The 24,470-nt window shown below is 42.0% G+C and overlaps 1 protein-coding gene and 1 pseudogene across 1 annotated transcript; one reads left to right on the top strand and one right to left on the bottom strand.

The window, feature by feature from the left end:
- The first annotated feature begins 16,076 nt into the window (after positions 1–16,076).
- Positions 16,077–16,993, top strand: LOC147371873 (small ribosomal subunit protein uS5 pseudogene; annotated as a pseudogene).
- Positions 16,994–18,285: 1,292 nt separating this feature from the next.
- Positions 18,286–24,116, bottom strand: IL22 (interleukin 22). The gene is made up of 5 exons (XM_086403903.1): positions 23,774–24,116; positions 22,750–22,815; positions 22,495–22,641; positions 21,510–21,575; positions 18,286–18,873 (listed from the first exon to the last, which is right to left on the bottom strand). The coding sequence occupies exons 1-5, from the start codon at positions 23,957–23,959 to the stop codon at positions 18,766–18,768; spliced, it is 573 nt and encodes a 190-aa protein (XP_086260029.1). The 5' UTR covers positions 23,960–24,116; the 3' UTR covers positions 18,286–18,765.
- Positions 24,117–24,470: the final 354 nt, after the last annotated feature.

Here is a 24,470-nt window from a genome sequence, read left to right as displayed (position 1 = left end):
CCTGGAAAATTCCACGGACGAAGGAACCTGGCAGGCTATAGTCAATGGGGTCAGAATCGGACATGACTGAATGACTTCACTTTCTTTCTTTCTTTCTTTATCATCTGTCCAAGCTAACCACCCAGACTTTTCCTTTAACTCTAAATTTCCAATAGAGTGAAAATTCCTTACCTTTCCATCTCTGAATTCTCAGCACCTACTGTGACACCTCAGGTAAAGAAGCAGCATGTTCAGTATTAGCTGAATAGTACTTCCCTTCCCACATTATGAGATGCTGCTATAACTGCTTTGTTTTTTCGTTTATTCCATTAACAAATTTTTACCAAGCATCTCTCTGTACAAAGAACAGTGCTTAGAACCATTGGCCCACATACTAAAGTAGACGCTCCGTGGACTTCTGTCCTCTACTCTGTCTCAGTTCTTCCTGTGGTGATAAGTATGGTTCCTTCTGCATAGCATCCCCAAGATAAGACATGGACACAGCTCAGAATCATATACTGAGAAGCAGCGCTAGGTCACCAAAGCCCAGAACAAATGGCACCAACCTCAGTCTGGGCAAGTTAACACTAAAACTCTGGTTGTGAGTAAGAGATTCGTCAAAACTAGGAAGAATCAATAAACAGGCATCAGAACACAAGAGTGAATTCAGGGCGTCAAAGGAGGAAAGAGAAAGTATAAAGTAAAAAATCCAAACACATGGGAGTATTTTCCTCTGTTTCAAAAAGTAGGTGGGTCAGGACTTCCCTGGTGGTGTAGTTGTTAAGACTCTGGGCTTCCCAAGCAGGGAGCATGGGTTTGATCCCTGGTCAGGGAACCAAGATTCCCACATGCTATGTGGTATGGTCACAATAAAGTATAAATTAAAAAACAAGTATGATTCTAACTTATGAACAAGGTCAATTTTTAAAAAGTGACTTAAAAGAAATAAAACAAGATTAGATTTTTTTAAAAAGTAAGTGGATCTCTTTGGAGAGCCCAAATGTCATTTCCATAGGAGCACCTCTGCTAATTAAGGACACTCCCTCTGAAATGAGATGAGAACTCCTCCCAAAGACCTACCAGAAGACTGTTGATTAGGAGTGCAAATTGAATTTACTGAAGTTTTATATGAGTTTGGGAAAAGGAAGAATTGGGTTTTTTCTTTTTTAATTAATTAATTACTTTATTTTAATCACTTTATTTTAATTGGAGACTAATTACCTTACAATATTGTAGTAGTTTTTGCCATACATTGACAGGAATCTGCCATGGGTGTACATGTGTCCCCCATCGTGAACCCCCTCCCAACCCCCTCCCCATCCCATCCCTCAGGGTTGTCCCAGTGTTCCGGCTTTGAGTTTTTAACTGGGAGTAGCTTAAAGGATGTTGGAACTGGATGTGCAATATCTTAAGGGTTTCTTGGTTTTGGTTTTGTTTTTCCAAGCAGAGTGTTGCCAACTGTTCAAAGTTCTTTTAGACAAAAGAGTGTGAACATTGGGAATCAAAACCCCAAATGCTTTCAGCAGGCGTGGGATTAACACACTGAGTGGGTAGACATAAGGCAACAGGGACTTCTGCATGGCCACCACACCTAAAGTCTACCCAGTCATGTAGCCTATAGCAATGAAAACACCACACAGAATACTGCCAGGAGCCATACTCTGCCTTGAGCAACTAAAATCCGGGGACCCCGATATGTACCCACAAAACATACATACAACTCCAATTACTAATATTGACAGTCAGCGGGGTTGCTATTTTTTGACCTCTGATAGTTGCACTTCCATAAATATCTTATGTCTCTCAAATCCTCATGATCCAAGAAAGATCATATATGTCCCAAGAGTGCTTCTGATTTAGCTTTCAGCCAAATTAAGAAAACCAGTCTTTTCATGACTGAAAACTGTGTCACCCCAATGATCACAGTCGTCCTGTACCTTAGTCAGCAGACCTGCCTCGTTAGAGTGCATTAAAGACTCAAATCTGACCTCACAGGATGAATAGTGAAGACGGTACTCAAAGCACAGATCCTGAAGACAATTCCCAAGATGTGTTCCAAAAGCGTCCTAAACTGTAGAAGAACCATTAGAAGAAGTACACGAGTCCTTCGGGTACCAATTTAAAAGAGAAGTTTCTGCTCATTTGGATTTATTTTTATTATATCACTTCCACAATTTTCTTCTACAGACTTGTATAAAAATTACAAGGAGATTTGGTTTTGAAACTCAGATCCACTTCTCATTAGTTATTATGGCATTGGGAAAGCTTCAGTTTGTGTCATTGTTAAAACAGGACAATATTACACCTACTGCAAAGGGTTATCATGAGCAAAAAATACAACAGTGTGAGTAGAATGGTTAGCACAATGCCAGCTATAGCAGCTCTCTGAAAGTGGTAGCTACTGCATTATTATTTTTCAAATAATAGATATGTCTTAGTCCATTCAGGTGCTCTAACAAAATACCACACTAGGTAGGTTTCAAAGAACAGAAATGTATTCCTCACAGCTCTTCAGGCTGGAAGTCCAAGATCAACACGCCAGCATGGTCACATTGTAGGAAGTGTTCTGTCCTGGGTTGCAGTCCGCTGACCTCTCACAATATCCTCACATGCTGGAAGGAGTGAAGGAGCTCTCCGGAACCTCTTCTTTAAAGGCAGGAATCCCATTCACCATGGCTCTGCCTTCATGACCAAATTACCTCTCCAAAACACCATCACCTTGGTGTCTAGGTTTCCACATACAAACTGGAGGTAGGGGCAGGGGGGAAAAACACAAATATGCAGACCATGGCAAAATGCATGTGTAACGCTCTGAATAATGTTCAAGCTCATTACAAGCCTTGAGAAGCTCTGAGAAATGGGTGAAGAAAAATGAGAAAAGGGAAGGATGAACAGTGATCTGACAGCATTTCAGAAAGTGTGGGCTTGAAGCGTTCCATTTATCCCACACACACCCAGAGGGCAGACTAGGACCAATGAAGTGAATGTTTTAAGGCTGCCACTCCTACATAATATACAAGAGACCATTCAAACACTTTATCTGCCCCAATGCACAATGAATGCCCCAGTTCCTAAAGGCCGACATGATAGCCATTTCCCTTGAAATTTAAGTCCCTTCCCATCCAGAAGAATGTTAGCAGCTAGCAGCCTGCTGCTCAAATGTGTCCAATAAGCAAAATGAGCTCACCAGCTTCTGCAGAGAGTCATAGCTCTCTTTGAGTCCTCAACGGTGCATCTGCTCCTCTGTAGGAGGAAAAAAAATGGGGATTTCTAATTTGCTAAATCATTTTGTTGACTCTAAGATGCTTTGTTTTCACATGTTAATATCTCTGAAATCCTAGCCTGTTTTCTAATACATGGAGTCTTACAATTACATCACTGAATCAGAGTCTGTACAGTCGTCTCTTTCTAACGGTGTAATCACTTCAGTTGAACTGTGTGTGGCTATTACTGTGGTTATTGAGCTAAGTGCTGTTCAGATGCCTTTGGAGAGGTTATCCTATGATTTGGCCTTGACACTAAAGTTAATGGGTTTATAGAAAGGCGCAGAGCAACAGTGGATTATGAACCTGATATTAGGGAAGTAAATATTTGTCTTTGGAAGAATGACCAAAAATACATATTTTCTTGCAAAGCAACAGCCACATGCTAAAAGTTAAAAAAGCATTGTATTGTAGTTTATTCAGCAACATGTTTTTTACTTTCTCTTCGTGGTAAATGAAAGAATACTGCAATTTCCAATATACTGCATCTTAAATTTGTTGATATTTGATGTTTATTGACCTCAAAGATTGGTATGACCCTCAGGATCATAAATCCTAAAATCAACACAGATGTGAATAAGAAGCAGATAGATCTATTTAAACCAGTCATTCAAAGAAAAACAAAAACAAAAAACACTGAAATCCAATGTTTTTCCCAGGATAGAGTCAGGAGATACAGACATGAAATAGTTATAGACAGATAATTTGTTCAGTACAATGATAGCTTGATTCTTGTCCCCTCAGAAATGGTAGGTCCTGCTTTACTGAACCATCCAAGAAACCTGTTTATTTTATATTTACATCCCTATAGGGATGGGTGAGAACAGGTTAGAGGTGGGGAGAAGAGTGCTGTCAATGGTCTGCATAGAAGAAAGGGGGCTATTGATGTCGGACACATGAGCAGCATAAGGAAGAAACAGCGTGGACATTCACTGAGGGTCTCAGCCTATGTTCCAGGCCTTGTGCTAGGCAGCTGGTACTCTATGTTTTCACCCTTCGTCATTCATTCATTCATTCACCAGGTTCTTAAACTGAGTGCTTGTCATGCCCCAGGCTTATTGGCGGATGTTGGGAGAAGAACGTTTTTATATCCTAATGTTCAGGGTATAACTAAATACTTCCCATTATACTTGAGAATGTAGTTAGTCTTAGAGCATCTGGAATTGCTCCATTTTACAGAGAAAAAAATCTGAGGTCCAGGGAAGTTGAATCACATGCCTGGTGACAGTTCTAAAAGGCAGAGAATTCCACCCATGTTTGTGAGACTCCAAAGCTCGTATGTTTTCCACTCTGTGTGTGGGCTCCCTCCACACTAGAGAGCAGGACACAAGGAGTGTCGGAGGCTGTGGTGGGCACCACAGAAAACAGGAGATGGGAAAGCAGTGCCCTAAGGAAAAAAGAACAAAAAGACAAAACGTAAGGAATAGTAAAGCAAATCTCTGTGATATTTTATAACCCTTGCATATTCACTATAGGAATATCTAATCTTATATCTAATCATAAATATTTTCCTTTACTTGATCTTCACAGTACTTCTAAAAAAGGTAAAGGAGGTCTTGTTTTTTTCTTGGTTTACAGGTAAGAGAGCTGAGACTGAAAGAAGTTAAATGACTAGTCTGAAGGTGCAAAGACAGGAAGCAGCAACCTGGGCTTTGACCCATGTCCTTGAACAGCAAATCCAATGGTGTTTCCACTGTACCATTTTGACTCCAGATTAATAAATAAACATGATGTATGATTGAGTTCAAGATCTTTTGATGGACAGTGTGAGAAAAAACCAACACACCAATACAAAAAAAAAAAAAGTATTATCCATTCCAATAGCTATTAGGCAGTATCACATAGCTTTGAAGGGCTTCCCTGGTGGCTCAGCGGTAAAGAATCCACCTGCCAATGCAGGAAATACAGAAATGTGGGTTCAACTTCAGGTTCGATCCCTGGGTGAGAATGATCCCCTGGAGAAGGAAATGATAACCCACTCCAGTATTCTTGCCTGGTAAATCCCATGGATGGAGGGGCCTGGCAGGCTACCCCCACGGGGTCATTAAAGAGTCAGACACAGCATAGCGACTAAGCAACAGCAATAGCTGTGTAGGTGTTGGTTATCTTAGCATTTTCAGTTTTGACATGTTGGTAGGGTACATATTGGTCATTTGTTCTCTGGCAATGAACGGCATGACATCCATAAAACCTGCAAAGAGTATAGTACCCTAGCCATGATTTCAAAATAGAAAAGAAGTCATAAGCAGATTTCTTATAATAACCCACCACAATTGGGATGAGAGCAATACACCTCTGCCACTGTCCGCCTCACCCTTAGCCCAGAAGAAAAGAGAGAAAGGACACACCAGGATGCACCAATCCGCGCCTCCTCCAAAGTTTTATCAAAGCACATGGCTTAAAAAGTAGCTTTTCTAACTCATTCTCTAAGTGCATCAGAAAGAAAAGTTGACAGTAATAACTGTAAGAATTGAGACAGAGTTTAGAGATTGCAACAGTGAAAGTCCTAGAAATAGATGTATCCTTTCCATCCAAAAGTGTTTATCGCTGGTCCATCTCCTCAGCCCTGAGGTTCTGGGGCAGGCAGCATAGTGCCTGATAGATTCTACTCAGACTAAGCAATGCACTTGAATTTCAACTTGCAGGCCACTAGCAGCCTGATTTCTCCCTTAAGGACTTCCTTTAACATTCAGTGTAAAAGAGAAATCCTTTCAATGGCCTAAGGGCCTGATTTGCTATTCTTTTTTTCCTCTCAGCTTATTTTCCTCCTATTTCCCTCATCCCCCCACCACCCCGCATACCTCTTTAGCCACGAAACCTCCATTCAAACTCACCATAATGCCTGTATTTCAGAGCCTTTGCACTGGCTCTTCCCTCTGCCTGAAATCCTTCCCTCCCCTAGATATCTATATGGCCAGCGCTTCTAAGTCTTTCAAGTCTTTGTTTAAATACCACCTTCCCAGCTGTTCTTTCCTACGATCCACTGGGGGCTAAACTTTGTCCCTCCAAAATTCATATGTTGAAGTCCTAACCCTCAGCACCCCAGAATATGGCTGTATTTGGAGGTACAGCCTTTGAAAAGGTAATGTTATATGGCAGCCTAGATGGGAGGGGAGTTTGGGGGAGAATGGATACATGTATATGTATTGCTGAGTCCCTTCTTTGTTCACAGGGAACGATCACAACATTGTTGCTTAATTGGCTATAACACAATACAAAATAAAAAGATTTTTTAAAAGATGTAGTCAAGTTAATTAACTGTCTGGGAAGGCCCTAATTCAATGTAACTCCTCCCCTCATAAAAAGAGATTAGGACACAGACATACATAGAGGATACTTCCCTGGTGGTTTAGACGGTAGAGAATCTGCCTGCAATGCAGGAGACCCAGGTTCGATCCCTAGGTCAGGAATATCCCCTGGAGAAGGGACCAGCTACACACTCCAGTATCCTTGCCTGAAGAATGCCATGGACAGAGGAGCCTGGCGGGCTACAGTCCATGGAATTACAGAGAGTAGGACATGTTGCTGCTGCTGCTGCTGCTAAGTCGCTTCAGTCGAGTCCGATTCTGTGCGACCCCATAGATGGCAGCCCACCAGACTCCCTCGTCCCTGGGATTCTCCAGGCTAGAACTGGAGTGGGTTGCCATTTCCTTCTCCAATGCAGGAAAGTAAAAAGTTAAATTGAAGTTGCTCAGTCGTATCTGACTCTTAGCGACCCCGTGGACTGCAGCCTACCAGGCTCCTCTGTCCATAGGATTTTCCAGGCAAGAGTGCTGGAGTGGGGTGCCATTGCCTTCTCCGAGTAAGACATGACTGAGAGACTAACACAACGATACATGGACGAGGGCTTCCCAGGTGGCGCTAGTGAGACAGAGGAGCCTAACAGGCTATAGTTCATAGGGTCACACAGAGTCAGACACTAAAGCGACTTAGCATGCACACGCACACACAGAGGAAAGACCATGTAAGGACACAGAGAGAAGGTGGCCATCTGTAAGCCAAGGAGGGAGGCCTCAGAAAAACCAATCCTGCTGACATCTTGAGGTCAGACTTCGTCTCCAGAACTGCCACTCAGCCTGTGTGCTACTTTGTTATGGCAGCCCTTGCAGGCTAATACAATACCCTAATGAGAATTGACCCTATCTCAGCTCCTCTATCTCCATTTTCTGTTTTATTTTTTCCAAATCTCTTGTCATTGTCTAACATACCTTTCACTTATATATTTTGTTTACTATCTATCTCCTTTTGCTAAAATCTAAGTTCTATCAGGGCAGGGAATTTTTTTCTGCTTGGTCATTGCAGTTACTTTGATTCTATTAACAAATATCGACTAGCATATAGTATGGAGAAGGCCATGGCACCCCACTTCAGTACTCTTGCCTGGAAAATCCCATGGACAGAGGAGCCTGGTAGGCTGCAGTCCATGGGGTCGCTGAGGGTCGGACACAACTGAACGACTTCACTTTCACTTTTCACTTTCATGCATTGGAGAAAGAAATGGCAACCCACTCCAGTGTTCTTGCCTGGAGAATCCCAGGGATGGGGGAGCCTGGTGGGCTGCCAACTATGGGGTCACACAGAGTCAGACACAACTGAAGCGACTTAGCAGCAGTAGCAGCAGCAGCATATAGTATGTGCTCAATAAATACTGTTGGATTACTGATTACACTCCCATCATCACCACGGAACACTCAGTGAGGAGAGAGAAGACCAAAAGACAGTCAGGGCTCTAAGGAGGAAGGAGAAAGAAATTTGGGTGCTGACCTAGAGATAATAAACTCTGCCTCAGCAGTTCGACCCACTTCTAAGCTATGTCGGGCAGCCACAAGCAGCTTTTTATCTTCTCCTTTTACCTATAAGATCTTCAGAGGCCACAGTGGGCTCCCCTTCCGCCTTCGATATTGTTTCCTGTCTCTCCTCTGCATTTCACACCAAACCAGACGCGTAGGAGGATCCAATCAGCTGAGCATCTCGACTTGATGCGAACCTCTCATGCAGCTCTGCGTTGGGGATGCTAGCTACTGCTTTTTGTTCTGTGTCTTTCTCCTACACGCCAGCTATTCACTTTACTGCAGTTAAATGCATCTGTGTTTTGGTATTACCAGCCTGGGTGGTCTCATTAGTAGGAACCAGCTAATGAGAGGTCTCTTATTCTTACTTGTTTTTGATGCTAGTGTCTTCCAGGGATTCTGTCTGAATCAATGTATTTGTTAATTCCTTCAAAATGCCATATATATACATACATATATATGTGTATATATATAAACTATTCTACTGCTCATAGCAGATCTTATCCATAAGATAAGCAGTATTAATTTATATACATATTAGCTTCCCAGGTGGCTCAGTGGTAAAGAATCTGTCTGCCAATGTAGGCAATGCAGGTTCGATCCCTGGGTTGGGAAGATCCCCTGGAGAAGGAAGGCAACCCACTGAAGTATTTTTGCCTGGGAAATCCCATGGATGGAGGAGCCTGGCAGGCTACAATCTATGGGGTCGCAAAGAGCTGGACATGACTTAGGGACTAAACAACAACAGGCGATATTCCAGATGCTAAGCAAAACAAACCAAAACGCTAACCCTCACAGAGCTTAGATTCTAGTAAGGAATTGGCTCAGCCCAGGTACCTCATGCATCTGCCCTCACAATCTGTATTCCAGCCACACTGGGGACCTCTGATCTTCCTCTGAGCACTCTGTCTACTTTCATGTTTGTTTGTTTTGCTCACCATCTGAAATAGTGCCTGGAACATTGCTATAGTTTAGTCCCTAAATCATGTGTGACTATATGGTTCCCAGGTGTCGCTAGTGGTAAAGAACATGCCTTCCAGTGTGGGTTCGATCCCTGGGTCGGGAAGATCCCTTGGAGGAAGGCATGGCAACGCAATGATGTTTTCTTGCCTGGAGAATCCCATGGACAGAGGAGCCTGACAGGCTACAGCCCATAGGATCACACAGAGTCAGACGTGACTGAAGCAACTTAGCATGAATGTGTGTGTGTGTACATATATGTCATTTTGAAGGAATGAATCAAAGAATGAGCCAGACATTTAAACCCCATAGAAATAAGGGAGGCACTGTGACTCAGACAGACATTCTTGCCGAATATCCTTAGCAGCTGTAACAAGAAAAGAGTTGAAGGAAGGGTCACACAAAAGAGAAGCAACCAATACACATAGCTGAGAGGAGTCAGCAAGACTTGGGTGTAATAGCTCTCCCGTCCTCTAGTGGGCACAATAGCCCGACTTGGACCGGGTTCACACGTGCCAGGCGTGGAAGCAGCAGGGAGATGGGGGAGGCTCAGCAGGAAGGAGTAAGAGTACTCCTGGGCCAAAAGGGAGAAGAAAGCCTTTTAGGTACTTCAGGTAATGCTGCATGTTGACCTAAATGCCTCTCTTTCCCGTGGAGAAATCTATTGTGGAAATAGGATTTTTTTTTTATTAAAAAGTATTTATATTTTAGAAACCACTGCTTTCTATTTTGCTTCGTTGCAGGGTCATACATTTCCACAACTTATATATGCCAGAAACTGACTTTACTTATTGTCCATGAAAGTGAAAGTGAAAGTTTCTCAGTCCTATCTGACTCTTTGTAACCCCATGAACTATACAGTCCATGGGATTCTCCAGGCCAGAATACTGGAGTGGGTAGCTTTTCCCTTCTCCAGGGGATCTTCCCAACCCAGGGATCGAACCCAGGTCTCCCACATTGCAGGCGGATTCTTTACCAGCTGAGTCACCAGGGAAGCCCTTTATTGTAAAAAAAAAAAAAAAAAAAATGATATCTAAACTAGTAGACTCCATCCTGCTACCGGGCAGGAGTTGGGAGGAGAACAGAAGAGAGAACAGAGATATACAGGTCAGAATCCCAGTGGAAAACATACTCAAGCTGGGTAATGGACAAGAGTTATTCTTTTAATTGATGTATAGTTGATTTACAATATTGTGTTAAAGTATACAGCAAGTAATTCAGTTGATAGATATAGATATATAGACATAGATATGCACTTCCTAGGTGATGCAGTGGTAAAGAATCTGCCTACCAACGCAGAAAACACAAGAGATGCAGGTCCAATCCCTGGGTTGGGAAGATCTCCTGGAGCAGGAAATGGCAACCCATTCTTGCCTGAAAAATTCCATGGACGGGGAGCACGGCGAGCTACAGTCCATGGGGGTCACAAAGAGTTGGACATGACTGAGCACACACACACACACACACACACGATAGATATAGATATCTCATATTATTTTCCATTATAGGTTATTACAAGCTATTGGATATAGTTCCCTGTGTTATACAGTAAATCCTTGTTGCTCATCTGTTCTATTTATTGTAGTGTGTATCATTAATCCCATACTTCATTTGTTCCTCTTCTCCTTCCCTTTCCCCTTGGTAACCATAAGTTTTGTTTTCTATAAGTTTCTGTTCGGATTCATTTGTATTGTTTTTTAGATTTCACATATAAGTGATACCATATATTTGCCCTTCCTCTTCCTGATTTATATCATTTAGTATGATAATCTCTAGGTCCATTCATGTTGCTGCAAATGGCAATATTTCACTCTTTTTTATGGCTGAGTAATATATATATATATATATGCAACACAATATTAAATTAACAGTATATATATATACTGCAGCTTCTTAAACAAATCATCTGTCGATGGGCACTTGGGTTGTTTCCATGTCTTGGCTATTGTAAATAGTGTTGCTACGAACATTAGGGTGCATGTATCTTTTCAAATTAGAGTTTTCATCTCTTCCAGGTAAATGTCCAGGAGTAGGATTGCTGGATCATATGGTAATTTTAAGGTTTTTAAAGAAACTTCCATATGTTTTCCATAGTGGTTGAACTAATTTATGTTAAAAAAATTTTTTTTGTTGATGTACAGTTGATTTACAATATTGTGTTTGAAAAAGAGCTTAATAAGGGATTGACTTTTTTAAGGTGTGGAGAGGGTTTAAGGAACCCTGTAAAGAAGTAGTGTGATGCCCCAAAGCTAACAATAGCTGGAAGCCCTTTAGGGACCAGGATTGAGAACAATTTCCTGATCTAGGAAGGAGAATTATATGGACGAGAACTATCTGCACGAGCTGAGGTTTTGGGTAGCAGCAGACAACCAACCTGCAAGGCAACTTGGATGGAGGGCTCCAGAAGAATATGTATTTTAGCTGTATTGTCTTCTTTCAGGCTCCTTATTTCACTTGCCAAATGCAATCAAAATCCAGAAAGTCAGCACATATAGGGAGCAATTCATGTATGTCAATTTCTCTGGAGACAAAGCAGAGTGGGAAAGAACAGATGATGGATCTAGAGGGCCAAAGTAGCAAAACCCATTCCTCTTTTCTTCAGCTTCCACTCTTGACTTTGTTCAGATGAGAAATGTTTGTCTGCAACACAGGAAATACTCAGAATCTCATCAACAACACCATATGGAGGGTGTCAATGTGGTCATAGTCCCACCTGAAAACTGAAATTTCAGCCCTCTTTAGTACTCTTCATATAAGAGAGGAGGGAGGAGGAGAAAAGAGGACAAAGAATGATTTAACAGAAACCATATCTACTATAATTCCTGCTTTTATAGCTGTTCACAGGACTTTAACAATCATGAATTCCTTCTTCCACCACCCATTCCCTTTACCGTCTGCCTGCCCCTTCACTGCATGCAGTCCTTCATCTGATAAAGGGACTAAACCTCATTCCTTCAGAAATGGGGGTCTTGAGGATCCTGTCTCTTTGGGGTTGATGCAGTTTTTTATTGACCGTCAATAAGTCTGGGCAAGTTGGCAAGACAATCAAGTGAACCTCTTTGGTCCAGTTACAATCTACCTAGCCCGCAGGATGTAGCAGTAATACAGTTTCCTCTTGGCAATTAGGATCAGTCATACCAGCCTCATCTGAGCTTTCCCAATGGCTCAGAGAGTAAAGAACCTGCCTGCAATGCAGGAGACACAGGAGACTCAGGTTCAATTCCTGGGTCAAGAATATCCCTGAAGAAGGAAATGGCAACCCACTCCAGTGTTCTTGGAGAATCCCATGGACAGAGGAACCTGGCAGGCTGCAATCCATGGGGTCCCAAAGAGTCAGACATGACTTAGCACGATGCACTACAACAGTCCAGACTTGTCTAGCTGTTTTGTCGACAACAATAAGCATTCCTTAAAGATAAAGTCATTATGCCGGGGGGTTGCCTCAGGGACAATAGGACCCTGGCTTTCAACCTTGATATCACTGCATTCTCCTCATTTGATTTAAGTGTCTGCACTCAAATCTTGAAATCTTAACCTCCTTTCAGTACAAAAATCACTGTCTTCAGTTATTTCAGTACAAAAATCATCATTCCTATATGAAGCACTGCATGCTACTGAATATTATGGTGTAAATGAAGGGACAGGAGAAAAACTAAAGGCTTACTTTTCCTGTTAGTGAATCTGATCTATACACAGCTCTTAAGTTCCAGGCCACCAAGTCGCTGAGTCACAGTCACACTCTGGCTCTAACCTCATCTATTTCAGTTCAATCACCACTTTCCTTTTAAAAATATATATTTATTTATTTATTTATTTTAATTGGAGGATAACTACTTTACAGTATTGTGATGGTTTTTGCCATACATCGGCATGAATTGGCCACAGGTATAGATGTGTGCCTCCCATCCTGAACCCCTCTCTCAACTCCCTCTCCACCCTAACCCTCAGGGTTGTCCCATAGCACCAGCTTTGGGTGCCCCTCCAATGATTGCACTGGCCTTGTTTCTATTCTTACCTTCCTAGAACTATTCTCCACCCAACAATCATGAGTCATATCAAGTCTTCCCACACTTGAAACCCTCAAGGGGCATCTCCTCAATCCTAAATGCTGGTTAGGGTCTCAGAGGGCTTGTGTCTCATACAAGCTCACAGATTAGTCTTCTTAAATACCTGAATGTTGCCATCTGCCGCTGGGGAAGTAGACACCCAAGGCTTCTGCCAGGGCCAAGAACGAGCCATGCCAATAGTACCAGCCAAATGCTAGTCACTGCCACTGATGCCAAAAATATAAAAGAGTTGCTACAGCAACTGCCAGTGATTATGTCAAGGTTCCCCATGAGGAATTTGGACTATCTCATGTCACTGTCACATTTCCAGCACTGCTCTCCAGACTTGGACAGGATCCTGGCACCATATTCCTTATATCCATTGGCATTCAGAATTTTTACATCTCTTCATTTCAGACTCTCTGTCATAGGATGGAAGCATCTGTGAATCCAGTCTTAAAGGTATTCTTCCACTGACGGCTCGATTTCTAGAAGACTGGTCAAAAACAAGTGCAGTACCAAATTTTTCCCTAGTCATTACCCTGAGACTTAGTTGGAAGAAGAGAGAAAAGAGTCCTAAAACTCAGCTTAACCCATAAATAATTCTCATCCCATCATCCTGGAAGCTTAGCTTCGGTACCTTTCAGCATTTGGAGCCAACACCAAAAGTATTAACTCTGCTTTATCCACAAGTGAACGTGCAATTTACATATGTGTTCACAATCACCATTAGTCTTTTTTTAAAGTGAAGTATAGTTGCTGTAGTTGCTTATTGCCAAATTCAGACTGAAATTGAGAAAGTGGAGAAAACCACTAGACCATTCAGGAATGACCTAAATCAAATCCCTTATGACTGTACAGTGGAAGTGAAGAATAGATTTAAAAGACTAGATCTGATAGACAGAGTGCCTGATGAACTATGGATGGAGGTTCGTGACATTGTACAAGAGACAGGAATTAAGACCATCCTCAAGAAAAAGAAATGCAAAAAAGCAAAATGACTGTCTGAGGAGGCCTTACAAATAGCTGTGAAAACAAGGGAAGCGAAAAGCAAAGGAGAAAAGGAAAGATATACCCATTTTAATGCAGAGTTGCAAAGAATAGAAAGGAGAGATAAGAAAGCCTTCCTCAGTGATCAGTGCAAAGAAATAGAGGAAAACAACAGAATGGGAAAGACTAGAGATCTCTTCAAGAAAATTAGAGATACCAAGGGAACATTTCATGCAAAGATGGGCACAATAAAGGACAGAAATGGTACGGACCTAACAGAAGCAGAAGATATTAAGAAGAGATGGCAAGAATACACAGAAGAACTGTACAAAAAAGATCTTCACAACCCAGATAATCACGATGGTATGATCACTCACCTAGATCCAGACATCCTGGAATGTGAAGTCAAGTGGGCCTTAGGAAGCATCACTATGACCAAAGCCAGTGGAGGTGATGGAATTCCAGTTGAGCTATTTCAAATTGTAAAAAATGACGCTGTGAAAGTGCTGCACTCAATATGCCAGCAAATTTGGAAAACTCAGCAGTGGGCACAGGACTGGAAAAGGTCAGTTTTCATTCCAATCCCAAAGAGGCAATGCCAAATAATGCTCAAACTACCACACAATTGCACTCATCTCACATGCTAATAAAGTAGTGCTTAAAATTCTCCAAGCCAGGCTTCAGCAATACATGAACCGTGAACTTCCAGATGTTCAAGCTGGTTTTAGAAATGGCAGAGGAACCAGAGATCAAATTGCCAACATCCACTGGATCATGGAAAAAGCAGGAGAGTTCCAGAAAAACATCTATTTCTGCTTTCTTGACTATGCCAAAGCCTTTGACTGTGTGGATCACAATAAACTGTGGAAAATTCTGAAAGAGATGGGAATACCAGGCCACCTGACCTGCCTCTTGAGAAACCTATATGCGGGTCAGGAAGCAACAGTTAGAACTGGACATGGAACAACAGACTGGTTCCAAATAGGAAAAGGAGTACGTCAAGGCTGTGTATTGTCACCTTGCTTATTTGACTTCTATGCAGAGTAATGTTGGGCTGGATGAAGCACAAGCTGGAATCAAGATTGCCAAGAGAAATATCAATAACCTCAGATATGCAGATGACACCACCCTTATGGCAGAAAGTGAAGAGGAACTAAAACGCCTGTTGATGAAAGTGAAAGAGGAGAGTGAAAAAGTTGGCTTAAAGCTCAACATTCAGCAAACTAAGATCATGGCATCTGGTCCCATCACTTCACGGCAAATAGATGGGGAAACAGTGGAAACAGTGCTGACTATTTTTCTGGGCTCCAAAATCACTGCAGATGGTGATTGCAGCCATGAAATTAAAAGACACTCCTTGGAAGGAAAGTTATGACCAACCTGCTGCTTCTAAGTCATTTCAGTTTTGTCCGACTCTGTGAGACCCCGTAGATAGCACACCACCAGGCTCCCCGTCCCTAGACAGCATATTAAAAACAGAGACATTACTTTGCCAACAAAGGTCCATCTAGTCAAGGCTATGGTCATGTATGGATGTGAGAGTTGGACTATAAAGAAATCTGAGCACAGAAGAATTGATGATTTTGAACTGTGGTGTTGGAGAAGACTCTTTTGAGTCCCTTGGACTGCAAGGAGGTCCAACCAGTCCATCCTAAAGGAGATCAGTCCTGGGTGTTCATTGGAAGGACTGATGTTGAAACTGAAACCCCAGTACTTTGACCACCTGATGCGAAGAGTTGACTCATTTGAAAAGATTCTGATGCTGGGAGGGATTAGGGGCAGGAGGAGAAGGGGACGACAGAGAATGAGATGGTTGGATGGCATCACCAACTTGATGGACTCCAAGTTTGGGTGAACATGAGTTTGGTGATGGACAGGGAGGCCTGGCGTGCTGCGGTTCACGGGGTCGCAAAGAGTCGGACAGGACTGAGCGACTGAACTGAACTGATAGTTGCTGTACAACATTATATAAGTTACAGGTGTATGATATAGTGATTCATGATTTTTAAAGGTTATACTTTGCTGCTTCTTCATGAAAACACCAACTGGTAGATGACGCCGGTCCTGTGGGAGGACCCGCAAGCTCCGGGGGCCCTGGAATGGGAGGCTGCAGTGGCTTCCACGGAGGCTTAGGCAGTGGCGTCCGAGGCAGGGGTCCTGGCCGGGGTCGGGGCCGGGTCAGAGGCCGCGGATTTCGTGGAGGCAAGGCCGAGGACAGGAGTGGCTCCCGGTTACCAAGCTGGGCCTCCTGGTCAAGGACATGAAGATCAAGTCCCTGGAGGAGATCTATCTTTTCTCTCTGCCCATCAAAGAGTCTGAGATTATTGACTTTTTCCTGGGCACATCCCTCAAGGATGAGGTTTTGAAGATTATGCCTATGCAAAAGCAGACCCTTGCTGGCCAGCGGACCAGGTTCAAGGCATTTGTTGCTATCCGGGATTATAACAGACATGTCAGCTGGGTATTCTAAGGAAGTAGCCACTGCCATCCTTGGGGCCATCATCCTGGCCAAGCTGTCCATTGTCCTCGTGTGAAGAGGCTACTGGGGGAACAAGATCGGAAAGCCCCACATGGTTCCTTGCAACGTGACTAGCCGCTGTGGCTCCGTGCTGGTGCTCCTCATCCCTGCCCCCAGAGGCACTGGCGTCGTCTCCACCCCTGTGCCCAAGAAGCTGCTGATGACGGCCGCCATCGATGACTGCTACACTTCTGCCAGGGGCTGCACTGCCACCCTCGCAACTTCGCCAAGGCCACTTTTGATGCCATTTTCAAGACCTACAGTTACCTCACCCCTGACCTCTGGAAAGAGACAGTGTTCACCAAGTCTCCATATCAGGAATTCACTGACCATCTTGTGAAGACCCACACCAGTGTCTCCATGCAGAGGACCCAGGCCCCAGATGTAGCCACCACATAATTTTATAAAGAGAATAATAAAGTGAATGAAACCAGAAAAAAAAATAAAGATTATACTTCATTTATCGGAGAAGGCAATGGCTACCCACTTCAATACTCTTGCCTGGAGAATCCCATGGACGGAGGAGCCTGGTTGGGTACAATCCATGGGGTCGGGAAGAGTTGGACACAACTGAGTGGCTTCACTTTCACTTTTCACTTTCATGCATTGGAGAAGGAAATAGCAACCCAATCTAGTATTCTTGCCTGGAAAATCCCAGGGACAGAGGAGGATGGCAGGGCTGCCATCTGTGGGGTAGCACAGAGTCGGACACGACTGACGTGACTTAGCAGCAGCAGCATACTTCATTTATAGTTATAAAATATTCACTGTTTCCCATGCTGTACAATATATCCTTGTAGCTTATTTTATACCTAATAGTTTGTACATCTTATTCGCCGGAACATTGCCCTTCTCCCCACAGGTAACCACTTCTTTGTGCTCTATATATTAATCATCAACAGTCTTGACCTCATCCTTCAGGAGCTTGGCAAACAATTGGTGAGTGCCCTGTAAAATAGTTCCTGGTTTTTTGGAGAGGAAAGCATTTTAGACTGCTGACCACCGACTTCCACCTTCTATGGAGAGACCTACACAAGCTTCAATGCTGGTGTTGTTTGTCCATTCTTCTAGACAGAACTAGTCCAACTTTTATCTCTTCTCTCTTCTCTGTACTGCTGCACAAATCTTGACAATGTCCAGTTTTGCCCTCATGTGTGTGTCATCTTCCACTCACAAGACTTCTCTATCAGGGCTAAACTCCACTAGCAGATGAGACTCCCCAAACTCAATCAGCTTCCACTTTCCTTCCTGACTCACGGGCGAACTGGAGGATGCCCTGCCTAACAGGCTCTACCTAGAACTAAAAGCAGTTCATCTATATCAACAGAGGCAATATGTATTTCTCCTCCAGCATCATTCTTTTCTTTTATCCACAAACTGCTAATGATGCAGATGAATTCTTTTAAATTTCTTACCTTTTTACTTTCAGAATCACATGCTGAATCAACACAATAAATCTATATGAGTAATACAGAAGATCCCCTAGAAATCAGATAGACCTAGCTTAAAAAGGTCCAACTACTCAAAGTGACACAATATTTTAAACATGTTTCTGATTCAGTTTTCTCACCAGTAAAAGGGGATAATACTAATAGCACCTCATTTGCTTAGAGTCAGGAATAAAATCATTTATACAGCTTTTGGACCCATTTAGCAAATAGGAATGATTACATGATGATCATGATGGTGATGATGGTAGTGAAAACATTAACGGGGAAAAAAGTCACAAAGCCACAAGATTTAGAATATCGATGTGTTTATTGAGACTAAATAAACATAACTCCATAATTATTATCATAAATATTACTATTCACCTTATAATTAAGTAGAAATATTTTATAATGCTTCCATAAATAAACCCATATTATAAAGTGACATAAATAATAAGACATGTACTTATAACAATAAATTAATTCATAAATATAAAGTATTGATTATGGAAATGAAGTTATTTAGGGGCTTTTTCTAAAGAGATAGAAAGTAATCTTTTTTGTGGGGAAATAGTTAAATTTCTGTGTATAAAACACTGACTACAATAAAAAGTTATTAATATGCTTGGAAGGTCTAGCTTCTGATCGTATGGATACAAGTCACATTGTTCTCATTTTGAAGCTAAGTCGGGGGTTTTTTTAGAATTTACACAGGACTGTGGAGTTTGGCTCCCCCTTTTCCTTTTGATAAAACCTCAGGGGATCTTATTGTTTAGCAAGTGAGAAAGGTTAGTAACCCATTTTCCAGCCTTGGTCTACTTGAGCACATTCACGTTTCAGGGTTGTAAACAGCAAGTTCAGTTCTCCAATGACTTTAATCTCTCCACTCTCTCCAAGCTGTGAAAATAAGAACACACAAGTATTTCAGCATTTATACCATGTTTTCTAAAGAGAAACAAATTAGAGAGAGATGAGATGGTTAGGTTGTTGGAACAGAAACCAAGTTTTAACATTTTATAAAAGATTAGTGATAATACCCTTTTTCAAAATATATGACCTGATCTGAGAGGGCACCTATGGGCATCAGTCTCAGCTGGTTGATGTGTTAAATCACTGCTGAACCAGAGCAAGCAGGTAGAGGCTGTTGGGGGATCTGGGGGACCCAAGCACCACTCACCCCTCCTTGCCCTGCCTCTGAGTCCCATGACTGCTGTGACCAATCAGTTAGTATAACCACTCAACTCCAATAGTCTTGAACCAAAACTACCACATGTACCAAAACATGTGGACTATTTCTGTTTCCACTTTCTTGACCAAGGTGGGGAAAACAAGTTTTCACTTTTGTGGGGGAAATATCAAGTGTCTCCTATCTAGTTGCTTTAACAGTGAAAGGCCAGATACAGTCTAACACCCTTTCTTTCCTCCTCCTTCCAAGTAGTAGGCAAAAGTCTTTTAAACCCCATGGGAGAGGGAACACAAGTCTAAATCCGCTCCTCTGAAACTTGTCTAATCTATTAAATGTGCTCAAGATTATTTCAAAGAAAACAGCAACCCTAAGTCATCATTGTCCTCTAGACTCTGGTCTTTCTCTTCCTGCTTTCTTCCATCTTTCCACCTTTCGATACTTCCTTTGACATAATGACAAGAGATATTTTTTTAATATCTCAAAGACTCCCAAGATGAAAAACAATTCTACTATCTGTTCTGCTACAGCCTGCCTTCTGCTTTTCTTCAGTGACAAGGGATTACTATCCCCCCAAGATGCCCTCCCATTTCATAGTGCTGACCAGTGTTTATGCATGCTGAGATTTCTCTGAATAATATTCCTCTCTCACTAGGCTTTCTGGAACTACAGGGTAAAAAAAAGAAAGCATAACAACTCATCCACATGGCAACTGATTGCTAATGTGTAAGTCAATTCCTTCAAAATGGATTAAGAGCTTTAAAATCTGTTTTCCCACACAAATCACCATCAGCTTTTTGTCTCCCACACTCCACTTTTCTAAAGACAACAAAGTAAGCTCATATGAGGAATTTTTCACACCAGAAATGCAAAGTACTTCTTGGCTATGGCATGCTAATATTCAGCCCTCTGTGTCTAGCTAATCGTTCTATGACAAGAGAATTTATCTTCACAATGAAAAAAACAAATCCTTCAGTTATCAAAGGAAGACATTGACAATGTTCATTAAATCACATTCAGGAAGAGATACTTTTTATTTAAAAAATCAAGATGGAAAAAAGGGGGAACTGAGGTTACGCTTGTTACTGAAAATTCCATCTACCAGAGCATTCTTGTTTCTGAGGTTTAATTGTACCTGCTTACCAAATCATCACTTTTGCTGCTGCTCATGGTAGCTCTGGTTTTTGGATTAGTCACAGCAGCTGAGCTGAGCCTTCCCCTGTTGTTCTTTCCCCCCAAATAGGCCACCTGACCATATCATTCTCTGTCAAAATATACACTAACCTATATCAGATAGATGCTCATTAGCACATTGTCAAGGGAAGGAATAGACCAGGAAAGAAGGAAAAGGAAAGAGGAAGAAAGAGGGCTTCCAGTGTGGACATTCGTTTCCCTACAATGAATCCATTACTAATAGTAATATTTCTATTCTATTTGATACTGTGTAAAAGAGACTGGGGGGACATTCACTCTCACTTTTAAATTAAAACCAATAGCTGCTGAGTATTTTAATAGTTAAATATAAGTATCAAACCATTCCAGAAATTCATCCTATGTGAAAGTCCAGCTCTTTTATTATGGCTGTTCTAGGTATATTTCTCCAAGTTTTACATCATCGTGTAAATGACTTCAAAATTCTTTCAAATAAGTTTTACCCAGTTTTCTGGTTTTGAACAAATGCTTCTTCAGACTACATGAATCAGTAGGTATCTAAAATTTCCCTAAGAACTAATGAGACTAAGTATAATATCCAGCACTTCTGGCCTGGATGGGATTCAGAGGTCCTGCAGTCTATTCTGACTCTGACACTGGCCATCCCTAGCACATGGGTGAAAAAAGTCAATGACTTAAGTTCCCAGCCAGTTCTAGAATTTGCAAAATTTGGAAACTGACTTATAAACACGTAGACACATCTATGGAGAAGGCAATGGCACCCCACTCCAGTACTCTTGCCTGGAAAATCCCATGGATGGAGGAGCCTGGTAGGCTGCAGTCCATGGGGTCGCTAAGAGTCGGACTCGACTGAGCAACTTCACTTTCACTTTTCACTTTCATGCATTGAAGAAGGAAATGGTAACCCACTCCAGTGTTCTTGCCTGGAGAATCCCAGGGATGGGGGAGCCTGGTGGGCTGCCGTCTATGGGGTCACACAGAGTCGGACACGACTGAAGTGACTTAGCATAGCATAGCATAGACACATCTATACTTAATGTGCACCTGAATAATCAACCCAATGGCAGGAGAGTCAAGTAAAAAATCATGACGTGGGAGAAAAAAGGAAAGAAAGGGAAGAAAAACAATATTTGTCTCTTCTATCAAATGATTTAGTACTAATAGTTGTTAGTAATACCTTTTTCACTGTGTTCTTCAGATTCTGTACATTTCTCTGGATGTGCTGGTTGTCAGACTCAACATGCTACAAAATGGAAATGAGAGTAACAAGTTTAACATTGTTGTACTGAAGATTTTGAAACTCAGCCTTCCTAACTGAAGTATGTTACAATTCATCTGGAATTAAAGTTCTTAGCAATTTTGCCCACAATGACCTAGATATCAATAGTGACCTAGATTTTCTGACCTCTTCAATTCCCTGGGACACCAAAATCCAGTCATTTCCCTTACACGGGACCTCACTTCACCTCTGGGCAACCCTACTGAGGTTGAAGTTTGTGGAAAGAGCGGAGTGGTTTATGCAAATCCTGTCAAGAATAAAACCATAACGGCACCTCATCAAAAACATGGGCTCAGAACAAGAAACCTACATAAAACATCTTATGTGAACAGGGCCCTCCTCAATAAATAGTAGGCCCCTTTTGCTCAGCCTACTCCACCAAAATATTTTTCTTAGTTTTCAATATTCAGAGGTATCAAACTCACGCACCTCTGATTTTGTCACTTCCATTATCAAAAGGGCAGCAGTCTTCATCCACCCACCCACTGCCAAATATTAAATCTTGTTTCTCCCTTTCTCTCTTTCCCATCCCCTCCCTCCATCAACTTATATTCAGTGAATCCATTTGCACCAATAGGTATTTTTCCTCACAGCTCCCAACACCTTTCTCATCTCACATAGTCCAAATCGCTTTTTCACAGGGACAAATGAGCCTCCTGTGGTTTTTCAGACCCTGTACATCACAATCAACTCAAAATGTGACTCAATTAAAGCAAAAGCAAACAGGTTGTGATGCCAAATGATTTCTGTAATGGTGTGATGGAGGCACCTCTCACTACCAGCATGGAAGGGGCACTGGGGTGGGAAGGAAGAGGGTTCTACACAGAAGAAAGAGGAAAGGCAGGCACTGGAAGGATTGGACTCAGGCTGGAGAAGAACTTACACATTGGCTTAGCTTTTTGCTGAGCCTGGAGAAGAAGGGCACCACCTTTTCCATATAGGGGTGGAATTTGTCAGATTGGGGGAACAGCACCTCTTCAAGAATAAAGTTCAGCACCTGCTTCAGCACGTAGCAGCGCTTCGTCACCTGCTGGTGAAAGTGAAACAGCAGGGCTCAAATTAGGCGACATCCACAAGACCCAGCCCATCCTCACCACCACTCCAAGTAACCACAAGTGGCATCATGCCTATGGCTTACATGGATTCCGTGGAACAATTTGTTCCCAATGAGACGAACATCTGTGATGTTATCTGCCAAACTAGCCTGGAAGAAAAGAAAAGACTAAGTGCCTGGACATCATAAAGCTAGAAGAAATGTCTGTAAGCAAAGCTGTACTCTGTCCCCTCTTCCCAGAGCAGCACTGTGAAGACTAAAGAAAGGATTCTTTAGTGCATGGGTTTAAAATGATGCTCAGGGGTTGAGGGGAGGGATAAATTAGAAGTTTGGGATTAACATATATACACTACAATGTATAAAATAGACAACTAATAAGAAGTTACTAAATAGTACAGGGAACTATACTCAATATTTTATAATAACCAATAAGGGGAAATAATATATAAAAGAATATGCATATATTATATATACACATATGTACATATATTTATACATATATATAGACCTGAATCAGCATGCTGTACACTGGAAACTAACATGACCCTGTAAACCAGCTATACTTCAAAATAAATTTAAAAAATAAGATAGAACAGTATAATGTACAGCATAGGTAATATAGCCAATATGTTATAATAACTATAAATGGAGAATAATCTTTAAAAATTGTGGATCACTATGCTGTATACCTGGAACTTAAATAATACTGTCAATGAACTATACTTCAGTAAAAAAGAAAGAATGGATTTAAAGCTCCTAGAATAGAGCTCATAACATAGTAAGTGCTCAAAAATGTCAATTTCTTTCTCTTCAAAAAATCAAAGAATGCTTAGAGAAGTAAAGGGAACCATAAACAGTCAGATGGGTTACTACTTGGCTCCTTTGGGGGTAAAACTGAATGGACATAGCCTAACGGGCAAAATGGAAGGTCTTGAGGTAAAGCTTGATCTCCAAAAAGTCTTAAAAGAGACATAGAAAATGATGACAGGTATACCAGCAGCGATTAATGTTCATCTGTTAAAGATCTTAGATGTCCTCTGAAGAAATTTTAAGAACTATTCAGGTTCCAAGTAGATAAGATGCAAAAGAGGAAGACTGAGATGAGTACCTCCTGAGCCAGAGTGAAGGTGTGGTTGAAGATGTAGGGCTCCTGGAAGTCGGACTCGTTGAGCCTACAGTGCGACGTGATGGGTGCAGCCGCTCCTCCCTGGGCGCACAGCACCATGACAAGGAGGCAGCCAGCGGCCAGAGTGTCCCTGAGAGGAGAGCCCACAGATTTCTGCAGGGCAGCCATCGTGGACAAAGCAAACCTGAGCAATGGGTGACTAGGGAAGAAGAACCTGGTATCAAGAGAACGAGAAACAAAATCAACATTAAGGGAAAAAATTAAGTATCCAGAAGGAATAGACCCAGCAAGCCAATCCTACCAAGTTCGTTGGAGGACTTACCTGTATCGAGGCTTCTGCTTGTGATAGGAAAGTAGAAGCTGCTGCTTTTATAGCCCCCAGGACACCAAATTGTGTGTGTGAAAAATATGACATCAGCAATTATCTAATTTCCAGTGCTGTCTTCTGAGAACTACCTAACCACCGTAGGAGCCCACAGAGCACCACCTCCAAGCCTTCCCACCTTGATACACCAGCATTTCCCTAAAACGTCACTATTAGGCCTGGGGCGTGCTTTTACAGACAAATCCCAGAAAGTTTCTAAACCCTACATACTTTTCAAAGAAAATGACTGCTTTGTCTTTGTAGATTCCAGGTTTAGTTTAAAATTTTCTGATCTCCTGTAGTGAGTAAGCATTT

This window comes from Bos grunniens, chromosome 5 (assembly GCF_055505025.1).
Source record: "Bos grunniens cultivar Pamir isolate PY7600 chromosome 5, Bosgru_T2T1.0, whole genome shotgun sequence".
NCBI classification, from domain to species: Eukaryota; Metazoa; Chordata; class Mammalia; order Artiodactyla; family Bovidae; genus Bos; species Bos grunniens.
Note: the sequence above shows the minus strand (reverse complement) of the source record. Positions and strands in the feature narration are given on the sequence as shown.

What these genes read in the sequence shown, in the direction of transcription:
- IL22 (XM_086403903.1), bottom strand. Translation starts at nt 23,959, where the DNA reads ATGGCTGCCCTGCAGAAATCTGTGGGCTCTCCTCTCAGGGACACTCTG. An exon ending in CCTTCACTCTGGCTCAGGAG is followed by an intron (nt 22,816 to 23,773) that starts GTACTCATCTCA and finishes CTTTTCTTCCAG; the next exon opens with GCTAGTTTGGCAGATAACAT. An exon ending in TGAAGAACACAGTGAAAAAG is followed by an intron (nt 18,874 to 21,509) that starts GTATTACTAACA and finishes TTATTTTCACAG; the next exon opens with CTTGGAGAGAGTGGAGAGAT.